Genomic DNA, 12,663 nt, shown 5'->3' with positions numbered 1-12,663 from the left:
ATGAACATACTTATTACACTTTTTTTTCTGCCTGAAAAAAAAATCAATAAAAATAAAATATGATTAAAAATGCTTCAGGATAACAAAAAAAGAAAAACAAACACAAAATTAAATTAAATTACACTTTTAAAAACACATTACCTTCAATTGAAATATTCAGTAATCAAATTCTGTCTTGTTCTCTTGCATAAAAAAAACCCTTTTTCATTCATTTTCAAATATGGTGTGTAAAACAACAACAACTAAAACTTACACCAATAAACCATAACCATAAACTAAGGAAAGTACCAACATTTTATAGTTAAAATGCAGATGTTTTGAAAAAAACAAAATAAAACAAAAAAATGCTCAACAAAACCTACAACGATGTGAAGTCACAGTGTTTTAAGCTGCTAGTGTTTTGTACCTTGGCTGTGGAGGAGGGAATCTAATCAGCAGCTACAGCTGAGTGACTTTTATATTCAGGGTGTAACATTTGATATGAATTTACTGGCTTCTCCATTTCAGCTACAGTTCTATATTTATCAAGGGCTCGTTATAGATTCCCACATGAATTGATATGGAGCTTGATATTTAATTTTTGTCTAGATGCAAGAATAAAAGCTAAAACTTTTCCTGCCATACGCTTCGAAAGAAGAAAAAAAAAAGTTAACAAGCACATTTTAAATTATTAACAAGAATGAGGACCATAAATAGTGGTCAGTGTGTATTATCTGTAGAAATTGTACTCTTTCAACTTTTCACTGTATGTTTGTGACCTGCACTCTACCTGCAGTCCTTCCAGACACATGAAGAAAGCAATGGGATATGGAAACAATGTGGACTTCTCCGTCATGGATTTATCATTACTACCAAGTGCAACTAAGTGTTATAGACATATCTGCTGACACAGCTTAACACACTTAATCAAATTAAAACAAAAAACAACCATTTAAGTTAGGCCTTATATTATGGTGGTGCTGGACTTGCCACTGTTTTCCGGGACAGTTTCTCCTGCAGAGCTTTGGACTATGAGACTTTCCCTTTCTTTGAGTCACAGTTTCTTAAGGTCGGTTCATCAAATATATTTTACTGTGTTTTAATCTGCCGCCCTCCCGGCCCCGCTGGTGTTTATATCCAGGATTTCACAGACTTTTTATCCTCCATTATTAAACTGGAGAAAGTCTTGATGATCGGCGATTTCATCCTGCATGTGGATGATCTTAGCTGTAGCATGGCCTCTAACTAGGGATGGGTACCGGTGTCCGGTGCCATGATGGCACCGGTTCTGACATAAACGGTAGTAACCAGACCGAAAAGCAGCGCACATTTCGGTGCTTTATTTCGGTGCTTTTTTTTCCTGAGCTGTGATACACTTCTAGCCAATCATTTTACGTTTCCGAGGATAGTAGGCGGGCCCAGGTATGTACGTTCTTTTAGAGCAAAGCTACAGATTAAAAATGCTCAAGGCGAAGCGGTCAAAAGTCTGGCTGTACTTCACAGCAAAATATGCAAACTCAGCAGCCTGCAACAAGTGCTTTAAGCTGATACTGTGATACTGTCAAAGGAGGTAACACCTCGAATCCGATGAAACACCTGGCGACGCATAGCGTTTTTTTTAAAAGCCAAGAAATGCGCTGTATTTGATAGCTTGCTGCAAGACCTCACACCGAGCGCATCTACTGCGGGTGTGGTGCCTGTTATCGGACCCGGAGTTAGCAACATCCCCAAAAACACGACGAGGAGAGTCCTGGCCCCTAGCCCTGCCAGTGTAGCAGAAATGATGAGGATGATGATGCAGCAGCAGCCGTTCTTCTCTGCGTGAGTAGCTTAATGTTGTTCGTGTGTAATTTACGTTGAGTAGGCTAACCACGTTATTACATTAATGCAGGTAAGGTGAACTAGCAAACATCATCATAGCTACATGTGGCTGTCTTCTTGTTTGATGGCAGATACTCCCTTCACCCTGGCCAAAAAGGCTAAAATGACCAAAGAAAAAGTGGAAAACAGTTAAACATGAGAAGTTTTTGGATAAAGTTTGTGTTTTTTCCATTGTTTAAGCACTGCTTCCAGCCAAGAGTGATACCATATATGCCCCATAGCTGCAGAAAAGGCTAACATTGTTATCTTTTTACAAAAAAAACCAGCTGAACATGAGAGGTTTTTGGACCAATTTTGTGTTCTCCATTCTTTAAGCACCGGTTTGAGCACCGTTTGAGCACCGGCACCATTTCAAAAGTACCGATTTGGCACCGGTATCGGATAAAACCTAAACGATACCCATCCCTACCTCTGACTCTTTTAATTTTATTCAGCATGTCTCTGGTCCCACTCACGTTAAAGGCCACACCTTGGACCTCGTGTTTTCTCTTTGCTTAGACATAACTAATCTCTGTGTTAAGGATGTACAAGTGAGTGACCATTCTTGTGTTATTTTTAACCTTAGCTTCCCTCTGGAAACACCACCATCCAATCTTTTGTTCAATAAGTGGTTCATAAATCAGGATGTTGCCCTGAAGTTTTCTGATTTATTGGATCCTCATGTGATCAGGGGCTGCACTGACGCTGATGTTGCTACACTGTCAAAGTCTGTGTGGACAGAGGCATGAAAGGACCCAAAATGCCGTTAATAGCATAAAGATTATTCCAGGTTAGGACAGGAATCATCCAGTATTATCAGATTCTGTAAAAGTTTCTCATATTTCCAGGAATCTTTGAGATTTCACCTCCTATTACAAACCTTTTTGTGAGTAGAATTAAATCTTTGATAAAGTTGTTGTTTATGGACTTTCTCCCCTTGCTATGTGAAAGTTATTCCACTCACCCAAGAAGTGGGAAGTTCTTTTGTCAAATCTATATATTTTATGATAATGATATTTTTTCAGTTGTTCACTATTGAGTTCTTCTTTTAAAAAATAAAATACAGATTAATTTCTATACAGCAACTTTTATTTCCCCTTTATTTAAGGTGTTCATAAACTAATATCAACAAGCAACAAATAAATATTATCCGCTGTTGCTTAAGAAATGTCTTATTGTTGCAGGAAAATTTTAAATGTCCACTTCCCAGAAAAGAATCAATTCATTTACTGATACAAAATGAAATAGTGAAGTGATGAGATAATCACACAGATCATTTAAGCAGCAAAAACAGTTACTTGCACCTTGAATACTTAATTAGCCACTTGAGACTGACTGTTGAAAAACACAACTTTTGAGCAGAAATAAACATGTTTTCGTCCTGGTTCATAAACCATTTAAGTCTCTATAGGAAAAATTCCCCTTCATAACAAATTTACAGGGTGATTTATTATATATTTGAATTATTTTTTATTATTTTATGGCTCACCCATTTAAAATGCACTGTGACTTATGCAAGAGGTATTAAAGTGTTAAAGACGCATTGCTCACTTAATGAGACTGGGTATCTGCACTAATTAGCAGGTATCTGTAATGCAAGGTTAATTATAGATCTATGAATGAACCTAATGTTGTCACTTTTGTCTCCAAAAAGCCTAAATGGTAATGCCCATAATTTTCAACTAGAGGGTCCAAAATGGGACCTCACGAACCCGTGATGTGACAGTAACTTTTATATAGTGGTCATCATTGTCATGTCACAGAAAGAGGGTTTTTCATTCAAAACAGTCAGTACCTGAGGCTTTTTTGTGTGGAGCTTATATATTCTCCCTGTTCTTGGGTGAACAGCTTGCTCCCTCAGTCCAAAGACACACATGTCAGGTTGATTGCAGAGATTAAAATCAGCTGAATAGCCCTGTGATAGATTGGTGATGTGCCCAGGGTTTATCCCACCCCTCACTAAAATAGGCTCCAGTCCTCCTCCAACCCAAAAGTCAAAAGCAGTTACTATGGTTATGGTGGTGTCCTGAGAAAGTAAGGCCTCCAGTGAACCCTGAGAGGGTTTCAATGCTCGTTTAATGCTTCACATGGCTTGTTTGACTAATTTATAAATCCATGAAAATATAACAGCTGGCATGGGTATACAATAATTATACTAGCACAAGACCCTTTGATAGAAATTGTGTTACCAGTTTCTCTAAAACATATAACATGCTTATGATGATGCCGCTAGTGTAACGCTTATGCATTAACCGTGAAATCTCATAGTTTGCAGCCATTAGCTTCTATATGTTTTAGAGAGGGACAGCCCTCTTTAATCTCGACCAGAAAGGAAAATAGTCTTAATGCTTAGTCAGCAGTACTCTGTTCTAAACTGTTAGGAAATGCACTATAATGCAATGTCACATTAACAGAAGTAGAGAAGAATTACAGTAAAATGTCATGGGAAAATAATCTGTCCTGGATAATCCAGATGCATGTGGCATGCAGAAAGACAAGGAAAGTATTTTAGGGGGATTACAATGGTACTTTTTTTAAAAATTCAGAAATATATTGTAACGGACTGGGTTACAAGTTAGTTGACTGTTGTGTTATCAGTGTTTTGTGTTCAGAATTGCCAGTTACTTATGGCATAGTTGGACCACACCCGCAGCAAGGTGATTTACTGAGTGTCCTTGAATGTGCAGTAGTCTAGAGGCCGGTTGGCCTGTCAATCAAATCAGCTACCAATGACAGAGAGTCTGGAGGAGAGCAGGTGTGTGGTTGGCTGAGAGTGTTCGGGGGGTGGGGGTTAGAGAGAGTGTGTGTGTGGGGGCGGAAGTGAAGGAGAGTGTCGGGGGTTGTGCTGTTGCTGTAGAGCACACTTTTTCGCTGTTGTTTTGGCGTTGGCTATGGCCCACAGTAGCCCGTGTTACTCTTCTGAATAAACACCGGTAACTGGAACGCTGATCGTCTGTGTCTTCTGTTGAGGGACGCTACACTGGTGTCAGAAGTAAAAGCGAAGCTTTCGCCTCCGGAGTTATCTGCGCTTGCGCCGCCCCGACTCACGGCATTGGCTGTGGACGCTGGAGATTTTTGCAGGACTTTGCAGAATGCTTCCGATGGATTACTCCAAGATCAAGCAAGAACCTACAGCGGAAGCTCACGGACACGACTACTCCACCGGGGACCGGAGGTTTGCGGAGCACAGAGAGCGGGTTAGGCAAACGACCGCGGATTTGGCGAGAGAAGCCGGCTTTGCATCCTCTCACCGTTCGAGTGGCCGAAAGAGCTATTTGGGGACTTCTGCAGCGGCTGGGGGTGTGGAGAAAGACATACCGATGCATAGAGACACTTTCCACGCTTCCATGAAGACCCCCAGGTATGATGGCAAGGCTGACTGGGAAGCTTTTCATGCACAATTTGAACTGTTGGCCAGGGCTGGTGGGTGGTCTGCTGAAGAGAAATCCCTGCAGCTAGCTATGTGCCTTACTGGCGATGCCCTGTCTAGCTTGCTGCTTTTGAGCCCAGAGGGCAGGGGGGATTATGATGCTTTGGTTGGGGCTCTGAAGAGGCGGTTTGGTTCTTGCTCTGCTCCGAGCCTGCTGTGCTCCGAACTGTGCAGCCGCCGCCGCCGACCAGGAGAATCCATTAGGGACCTAGCTAATGACATTGAAGGGCTGGTCCACTGCACCTATGCCCACATGCCCCCCACCATCCAGGGCGAATTAGCTTGTGACCACTTCCTCCAGGCCCTGCTTCCAGATGAGCTGAGGATCCAGACACTGTTAGCTCACCCTAAATCCCTTCAGGAGGCCCTGGAGCTGGCTACAGAGAGAGAGTTACTGTGTGCTGGGGCTGCTAAACCCCTGACTGAGCTGACCAGGCCACCGCAGATGGGGACTACAGGAGGGACTGCACCGGGCGCCGCTGAACCCGCATGGGCGGAGGGATTGACCCAATTGGTGAGAGCTGTCACGCTACGTGGGGAACAAAGGCCTAGAAGAGGGCCGAGGGTCTGCTGGGGATGTGGACGGCTGGGTCACCTAGCCCGAGACTGTCCCCACGCCCGCCAGGATCAGGGAAACGACATGGGGTCTGCATAACCGGGACGATGCAGGACCCTGGGGCTGTGTCCCGACCTCCTGTTCCGAGAGGAATAACCCAGCTCAGGGCCCACGGGGGTGCACAGCACCCCTGCGGAGCTGTGGATGGACAGGTGGAGCGGCTTGTTTTGTTGGGCAGGACTTGGGTTGGCAGCTGCTGGTATGCTCCATTAGTTGTGAATGGACTATGCTGCTCAGCCCTGGTGGATACCAGGTCTTCAGCGACAGTTTTAAGACCTGATGTGGTGGGAAGGGGGTATCGCATCCTCCCTACCATGGTGAAGCTTCAGACTGTGACGGGAGAGCAGGCCCCCATGCTAGGGGAAGCACTGCTCACCCTGAGTGTGTGGGGGGGGAGTCAGTCCACTGCTCTGTATGGGTTGCAGACCTAGAAGACTGTATACTGGGGCTGGATGTACTCAGGGCACTGGAGTGCGTTATTGACACAAGGTTGGGGATGCTCTCGTTTCCTGATGGTGGTGTTGTTCGGATGTTGAGGTGGCCACCCCAACCTGATCACCCTGCGGCCCACGCCCTTTCTGAGCTGGCAGCCGACTCCCCCCCCCGGACCTGGCTGGTAGTCCGGCCGCCCCCATGGACCCACTTACACTGACCTCAACTGCACCCCATGCCGCTTCATGCCCTCCCCTTCTCCCTAAGGAACCACTGGACAAGGGCGGGAGAGTTTCAGCTGTGAGGGGGGTGTGGGAGGAGAATTGCGATGGACTGACTGCTAGCAAGCAGGGCCTGCTCTGGCAGCTGCTGCTGGACTTTAAGGACTGCTTCTCCTTCTCAGAGGATGATATGGGCCACACTGACCTCATTCAACATGACATCGATACTGGAGATGCACAGCCCATTCGGATGAGGCCTAGACGCCTCCCACTGGCCAGACAGGCTGCAGCGGAGAGGGCTCTGCAAGAGATGCAGCGTGCTGGACTCATTGAACCATCCACCAGCCCCTGGGCCTCCCCGGTTGTTATGGTTCCAAAGAAAGTGAAGGATGACTGGCGGTTCTGCGTAGATTTCCGGCATTTGAATAAGGTGACAAAGAAGGACCCATATCCTCTACCACGTATAGATGAGACCCTTGACACTGTGGCGGGATCCTCATGGTTCTCCTCCCTAGACCTACGCAGCGGGTACTGGCAGGTACCCCTCGCACCAGACGCCAGAACAAAGACTGCATTTATTACCAGCGGAGGCTTATGGCAATTTAAAGTTCTTCCTTTCGGCCTCTGCAATGCCCCTGCCACGTTTGAGAGACTCATGGATAAAGTGCTCACTGGAATTCCCCGTGGAGAATGCGTGGTTTACCTGGACGACATCTTGGTCCATGGTGCTTCTTTCCACGCTGCCCTTGGGGCCCTCAGACGGGTCCTGGAGAGGGTATTGGCAGCAGGGCTAAAACTCAACCCAAAGAAATGCTGCTTAATGCGACGTGAGGTTGCGTTCCTGGGCCACCGACTGGGGGCCAGGGGGGTCGGCACCATGGATGATAAGACCCAAGCTGTTAAGGACTGGCCCACCCCAAAATCTGTGCAGGAGTTAAAGAGCTTCCTGGGCTTGGCGTAGTACTACAGACGGTTTGTAAGGGGTTTCTCCTGCATAGCCACTCCACTGTTCCACCAAAAGGGTGTGACCTTCCAGTGGACAGCAGGCTGCCAGGTAGCTTTCACCTCACTGCAGGAAGCCCTAGTGGGGGCCCCAGTGCTCTCTCTGCCTGACCCCACTCTGCCCTTTGTCCTTGACACAGATGCCAGCAGTGTCGGATCTGGTGCAGTGCTAGCCCAGGTGACACCCGGCGGGGAGAAAGTGGTGGCATACCATAGTCGGGCCTTTAACAAAGCTGAGCGCCGCTATTGTGTCACAAGGCGGGAGCTGCTGGCAGTGGTATGTGCCATACGCCACTTTAAGTACTACCTCGGGGGCCTCCACTTTACGGTCAGAACTGACCATACTGCCTTGCAGTGGCTCATGTCTTTTAAGGAGCCAGAGGGGCAGCTAGCGCGCTGGATTGAGGAGCTGCAGGCTTATGATTTTGAGGTCGTGCACAGACCTGGGGCCCAGCACAGAAACGCAGATGCGCTTTCCCGCAGACCCTGTGCCCAGGACGGATGCCACTACTGTGAGAGGAAGGAAGCTCAAGAGGAGGACCAATTGGTGCCCGATGTAAAGTGTGCTGTGACGGGGGTGGAGGAATGGCCATCCAGTCAGAGGCTGGTTGCTGTGGATGCAACGGAGTGGAGACGTCAACAGGAGGAGGATGCTGACATCAAGCCAGTGCTTGGGTGGATTGAGGAACAGCGACAACCCCAATGGGAGGAAATCGCCATGTTGTCACGGGCCACAAAGGGACTCTGGTCCATGTTTAATGCCTTGCGGCGGCACAATGGAGTGCTACAAAGGGGCTGGAAGGAACCGGCTACGGGCGAGACGAGGTGGCAGTTGGTTGTCCCGCGGGCCCTGCAGGAGATGGTGCTTCGCGCAGTGCATGGGGCCCCAGGGTCTGGCCACTTTGGTGTCACCAAAACACTCCGCCGCCTCCGGCAGGGGTTCTATTGGGCCCGACATAGACGGGATGTAGAGGACTTTTGTCGCCGCTGTGACAGCTGTACAGCGCGGAAGGGACCCACAGCCAAATCCCATGCCCAACTGCAACAGGGTACCCTATGGAGAGGGTGGGGATGGACATCCTGGGTCCTTTTCCCTGCACAGAAAGGGGAAACCGCTATATCCTCACAGCTATGGACTATTTCACAAAGTGGCCAGAGGCATACAGTTTACCTGACCAAGAGGCCGAGACAATTGTGGATGCTCTGGTGGAGGGGATGTTCAGCAGATTTGGGGTGCCTGAAGTAATCCACACGGACCAGGGCAGGAACTTTGAGTCCCGTGTGTTCGCGGCCATGTGCGAGAAACTAGGCTCCCATAAGACCCGTACAACACCCCTCCACCCACAGAGTGATGGACTTGTTGAGAGATTTAACCATTCACTGGCAGAGCAACTGGCGCTAGTGACGGCTAAACACCAACGTGACTGGGACAGTCATGTTCCCCTGGTCCTCATGGCATATCGTTCGGCGGTCCAAGACTCCACTTCGTGCTCCCCTGCCCTTTTGATGTTGGCCAGGGAGATCAGGACTCCAGCGGAGATGATGATGGGCCGACCCCCCGATGCTGATGGGGACCAACCAGGTCCTGACTATGCGAGGAAACTCCAGGATCGCATGGAGTCTACTCATGACTTTGCTAGGAGGAAACTGATAAGTGCGGGGGCGCGGCAGAAGAGGAACTACGACGTCCATTCCAGAGGCCGACATTTTAAGGCGTCGAGGGACGCTACAATATTTTTGGTAAAAAATATTTTCCTTCTATCTGTTGGTCCTAATTTGAAGGTGTGAAAGACAACTCCTTGCACACAATCATGCCAAACAATACAGAACAGTGTTGATAATGGATTAGAATGAAGAACTGAATTGATTAAGTTGATCCAAACAGCCATTCACCAAGGAAATATTTTATCACTGGCATTTCTTATTATCTTTAGCCACACAGTAATCTTAGTTGGCTTTTATGAGTAAAGTTAGTTAAAAAAAAAACTCTAAAAGCCTTTTGTTATTAATAGGATATGAAAAAGAAGCCTCAGAAGCTTCAGTTAGCGTTAGATGGAAAATAATAGTTGCAAGGGTACATAATAAACAACTGAAAATATATTCCCTATTGGTATATGTACAATAAATACATTTTGTATTTGTATTGTGATACTCTATTAAAGTAAAAAAAATAAAATAAACATTACTAACTTTTGAGCATAAGTTTTGGGTTGTAAGTTATTAACAATGACTACACAGAAAAAACCCCACAAGCTTACTGAAAACAAATGCATTACTCAGCTCCAAATACATGCATAGTGATACTGATTATAAGGACATTTTTATTTATTTTATGCTCTGTCATAGATATTATTTTAATGGCTTTTCAGCAATCAATCAATAGAAGTGTGTAGGCCTGGCCCCACTTAAAAAAAGGTTGGTAGAAAACATTTAGATTTGAATACATGGGTGGGAGGAAAATTAATGCGTCACTCATTCTGATGTCTTGTCATTTTATGGTGTTGTTATTGTTATTGAGCTGTTGAAAGACTTTTCAAAAGGAACTGGAACTTAAGTTAAAAGAAAAGGTTAATCTAAAATAGGTACCTTTTAGTTGCAACCAGTGAAAACCTTTAATAATACATGTACCTAGATTCAAGCCTTATTTCATTTATTTATTTTGTACTAATGTAAGGTGACCTTCAGGGTATTTAAAGGCGCCTATAAATAAAATGTATTATTATTAGTATTGTAAATTTAAGATAAAAAATATTAGGATGGAGTCACTTTTCTTTTCAGTATTTCAGTAATTTTATGTCTTAATGATCTCGTTTGCATTCCATAAATTATTGGATTCAGATTAGCAGGGACAACATGAAATAAAACAGATGCAATTTTCCTTAAGACTGGGTAATTTGGGAAACGATGCAAAATAATTGTTAAAAATCCTGACCAGAGCATGATCAGATAAAGAACAAGGTGGCTTGCACATGTTTGCAGCGCTTTGTTATTTAAGTCTTTGTTTTTCTTAATCCAGCAAATGAAAGCAATTCTAAAATAGGTGGCAGCTATGCTTGCAATTGAACTAGTAAACAGCAGCACAGTGAAAAAGAGTCCATAGATGTTGTTTATGGACACGTCCTCACAAGAAAGCTTGAATAGTGATGCATTGTCACAATAAGAATTTTGTATAGTGGATCTGCAGCGGGACAGCCTCACAGTAAGACCTATTAATATAGACACAAGCACTACTGACACCCCCCAGGCAGCTGCGGACAGCCCAACCACAGTTCTGGTTGTCATAATGGAACTATACCTTAAGGGGTGGCATATCGCCGCATATCTATCAATTGCCATAATGATGAGGATCATATGTGAAGCCGATCCAAATGTGTGACTTTGAAAAGCCTGAACCACACACTGTTTGTAGGTGATAAACCGTTCGGTTGCCAAGATGTGAGCCATTAGCTGAGGCAGCAGGACTGTGTTACCTATGAGATCATTGACAGACAGGTTACAAAACAGAAAGTACATTGGCTGGTGCAAACTCTTCTGAGAAATGATAAGCAAAAGGACTCCAATGTTAGAAAAAAGCAGGGTGAAGTAAACAAAGAGCAGTAAGAAAAAGAGAGGATACGTTAACTGTGGAGAAATGTCAAAACCTTGGACCTCCAGAATATCGGTTGAAACTGTTTTGTTTTTTTCCATTCTCTTTACTTAATGGGAAACCTAAAAGAGAAAACACTGACAATGAAACATGATAAGTGTCCCAGTATGTTAAAGCTGAATGAACATACTTATTACACTTTTTTTTCTGCCTGAAAAAAGAAATCAATAAAAATAAAATATGATTAAAAATGCTTCAGGATAACAAAAAAAGAAAAACAAACACAAAATTAAATTAAATTACACTTTTAAAAACACATTACCTTCAATTGAAATATTCAGTAATCAAATTCTGTCTTGTTCTCTTGCATAAAAAACCCCCTTTTCATTCATTTTCAAATATGGTGTGTAAAACAACAACAACTAAAATTGACACCAATAAACCATAACCATAAACTAAGGAAAGTACCAACATTTTATAGTTAAAATGCAGATGTTTTGAAAAAAACAAAATAAAACAAAAAAAATGCTCAACAAAACCTACAACAATGTGAAGTCACAGTGTTTTAAGCTGCTAGTGTTTTGTACCTTGGCTGTGGAGGAGGGAATCTAATCAGCAGCTACAGCTGAGTGACTTTTATATTCAGGGTGTAACATTTGATATGAATTTACTGGCTTCTCCATTTCAGCTACAGTTCTATATTTATCAAGGGCTCGTTATAGATTCCCACATGAATTGATATGGAGCTTGATATTTAATTTTTGTCTAGATGCAAGAATAAAAGCTAAAACTTTTCCTGCCATACGCTTCGAAAGAAGTAAAAAAAAAGTTAACAAGCACATTTTAAATTATTAACAAGAATGAGGACCATAAATAGTGGTCAGTGTGTATTATCTGTAGAAATTGTACTCTTTCAACTTTTCACTGTATGTTTGTGACCTGCACTCTACCTGCAGTCCTTCCAGACACATGAAGAAAGCAATGGGATATGGAAACAATGTGGATTTCTCCGTCATGGATTTATCATTACTACCAAGTGCAACTAAGTGTTATAGACATATCTGCTGACACAGCTTAACACACTTAATCAAATTAAAACAAAAAAACAACCATTTAAGTTAGGCCTTATATTATATGGTGGTGCTGGACTTGCCACTGTTTTCCGGGACAGTTTCTCCTGCAGAGCTTTGGACTATGAGACTTTCCCTTTCATTGAGTCACAGTTTCTTAAGGTCGGTTCATCAAATATATTTTACTGTGTTTTAATCTGCCGCCCTCCCGGCCCCGCTGGTGTTTATATCCAGGATTTCACAGACTTTTTATCCTCCATTATTAAACTGGAGAAAGTCTTGATGATCGGCGATTTCATCCTGCACGTGGATGATCTTAGCTGTAGCATGGCCTCTGACTCTTTTAATTTTATTCAGCATGTCTCTGGTCCCACTCACGTTAAAGGCCACACCTCGGACCTCGTGTTTTCTCTTTGCTTAGACATAACTAATCTCTGTGTTAAGGATGTACAAGTGAGTGACCATTC

The 12,663-nt window shown here is 44.2% G+C and overlaps 1 protein-coding gene across 1 annotated transcript; it reads right to left on the bottom strand.

Annotated features, from left to right (window-relative positions):
- Positions 1–10,291: 10,291 nt before the first annotated feature.
- Positions 10,292–11,306, bottom strand: LOC120737246 (olfactory receptor 7C1-like). The gene has a single exon (XM_040037835.1). It carries the CDS (start codon positions 11,225–11,227, stop codon positions 10,292–10,294), a length of 936 nt encoding a protein of 311 aa, XP_039893769.1. The 5' UTR covers positions 11,228–11,306.
- Positions 11,307–12,663: the final 1,357 nt, after the last annotated feature.

Source organism: Simochromis diagramma, unplaced genomic scaffold, assembly GCF_900408965.1.
Source record: "Simochromis diagramma unplaced genomic scaffold, fSimDia1.1 OVJJ01000463.1, whole genome shotgun sequence".
Lineage (NCBI taxonomy): Eukaryota > Metazoa > Chordata > Actinopteri > Cichliformes > Cichlidae > Simochromis > Simochromis diagramma.
Note: the sequence above shows the minus strand (reverse complement) of the source record. Positions and strands in the feature narration are given on the sequence as shown.